This window comes from Bombus impatiens, unplaced genomic scaffold (assembly GCF_000188095.3).
Source record: "Bombus impatiens unplaced genomic scaffold, BIMP_2.2 scf_0361, whole genome shotgun sequence".
NCBI classification, from domain to species: domain Eukaryota; kingdom Metazoa; phylum Arthropoda; class Insecta; order Hymenoptera; family Apidae; genus Bombus; species Bombus impatiens.
Genome location: NT_176780.1, coordinates 419,750 through 421,169, shown reverse-complemented (window position 1 = coordinate 421,169; position 1,420 = coordinate 419,750). Strand labels below are relative to the sequence as shown.

General features: G+C 58.5%; 2 protein-coding genes across 12 annotated transcripts in view; one reads left to right on the top strand and one right to left on the bottom strand.

The window, feature by feature from the left end:
* LOC105680803 (rRNA 2'-O-methyltransferase fibrillarin-like) overlaps positions 1-1,420 on the bottom strand; it is a 17,778-nt gene that overhangs the window by 6,673 nt on the left and 9,685 nt on the right. The window contains exon 1 of one of the 4 annotated variants that reach the window (XM_012385897.3): positions 816-1,420. This exon is cut by the window's right edge and continues 212 nt beyond it. The exons of the other annotated variants lie outside the window; for them this stretch is intronic. Coding sequence (XP_012241320.1) covers positions 816-870 — 55 coding nt within the window. The 5' untranslated portion in view covers positions 871-1,420. The remainder of the gene's footprint in view (positions 1-815) is intronic. 4 annotated transcript variants of the gene reach the window in all.
* LOC100746734 (BMP-binding endothelial regulator protein) overlaps positions 1-1,420 on the top strand; it is a 14,191-nt gene that overhangs the window by 4,959 nt on the left and 7,812 nt on the right. For 5 of the 8 annotated variants that reach the window (XM_033320824.1, XM_033320823.1, XM_024367756.2 and 2 more), the window contains one exon: positions 1-31. The exons of 1 other annotated variant lie outside the window; for it this stretch is intronic. In XM_033320824.1, the coding sequence (XP_033176715.1) occupies positions 1-31 (31 nt within the window). Of the gene's footprint in view, positions 32-727; positions 856-1,420 lie in introns of those variants that run through there. 2 more of the 8 variants (XM_012385895.3, XM_012385892.3) reach the window with 2 other exon arrangements.

The window sequence follows — 1,420 nt, the reverse complement described above, 5'->3', positions numbered from 1 at the left end:
TACTTCGACCGAGTCGACGTCGACGGTTCCGGTAAGTCGATTCGTTCCGATTCCAGCGAATTTTTCGTGCTTCGTATTCTGGAACGCGTGGAACGCGCGGTTTGCCGAACGATACGTTCGCGCGTGCCGGTTTCGCGATCCTGCGAATCCCACGCGAAGAACGAAACGTCGATGCGACGAAACGACGAACACCTGTGACGATGTAACGCGGTCGACGTCGAGGATGTAGCCGCGACGTACGCACGCAATCGAACGATCGATCGATCGATCGGTGCAGCTCGCCAACGATTATTCGAAATCGAACGAGTGGTGGCGCGTGGAATTTGCGCTCGATCCAGCAGGGTTAAAGAGAAGAGGAGGAAGAGAACGGTCGCGCACGATACAGGATCGAAGGCGGCGCGTAGCCGTCTGACAGCCCAGAACACGGTGCTAGATGTCGCCAGTGACGCGATCCGCTTTGTCCCGCTGATCGTGATCGTCCAAGACTCGCCGGCTCGTTCCCCTTCTCCCGTCCGTCTTTCCTTTTCTTCTCTTTTCTTTCCATCTCCTCTCGATTTCTCGGCTGTTCCCGCCGTTTCCATTTCCTTCTTTCTTCCGATTTCCCTGTTCTGCCCTCGCGGTTACCTTCGACCGGCACCGACGCGTAAAACAACGAGCAACGAGGTAGAGAGGCAGGCCAGCTCGCGCGTTCAAGGTGCTCGCATACCGACGCACGCGCGGCCGGATCGCGCGCTGGCCCTTCTCGTTCCACGCACCTGTTCCGTTGTTGTCGTTCCGCCACGGCGTGCTTGCACGCGACAGCTCGTGCCACTTACCTCCAGTTACTCGTCGAGAGCCGGCCTCTTCGCCGATCGTGTAAGAACACCGCATCGTGGAACGCGCGCGTGCGTTCGTCCTCCACCTTCGGAGACGGTGTTTCGTCTCGTCGCTTTCGTACGGATTGCCACATCGTGGACGTGATCGCGATCGAGTCGCCGGTGTCTTCGCGTGGTCGCTAGTTCCGCGAACGATTCGCTGATCGGCGTTTTGCCTGGAACGCCGTCGTCGTTGTTTGGTCGTAGGCGGCGCGTAACGCGATCGTCCGACCGAGCGATCCGGCCAACGATCTCGCGCGTTTTTCTAGAACGAAGCTCCGATGCAAAGTCGACCTCCTCTTCTCTTTTCCCTTCTCCTTCTTCCTTGTCTTTACCTTCCTTTCGTCCTCTCGTACGCGGCTGTCCGACCGTACTCGGTGATCGACGATCGTGCGTTACTCGCAAAAAGACGAACGCGCGTTTCAATTTTCGAGCCAAGCGGGTACCGTTCGCGCGGTCGCGTCTCGCCAAGCACGGGGAACGTCCGAATGAAAAAACGAGGTAGAACGGCGCGCAACGTACCGGCACGTTGCACGATAACGCGCCTCTTTCGGACAACGTCCGGC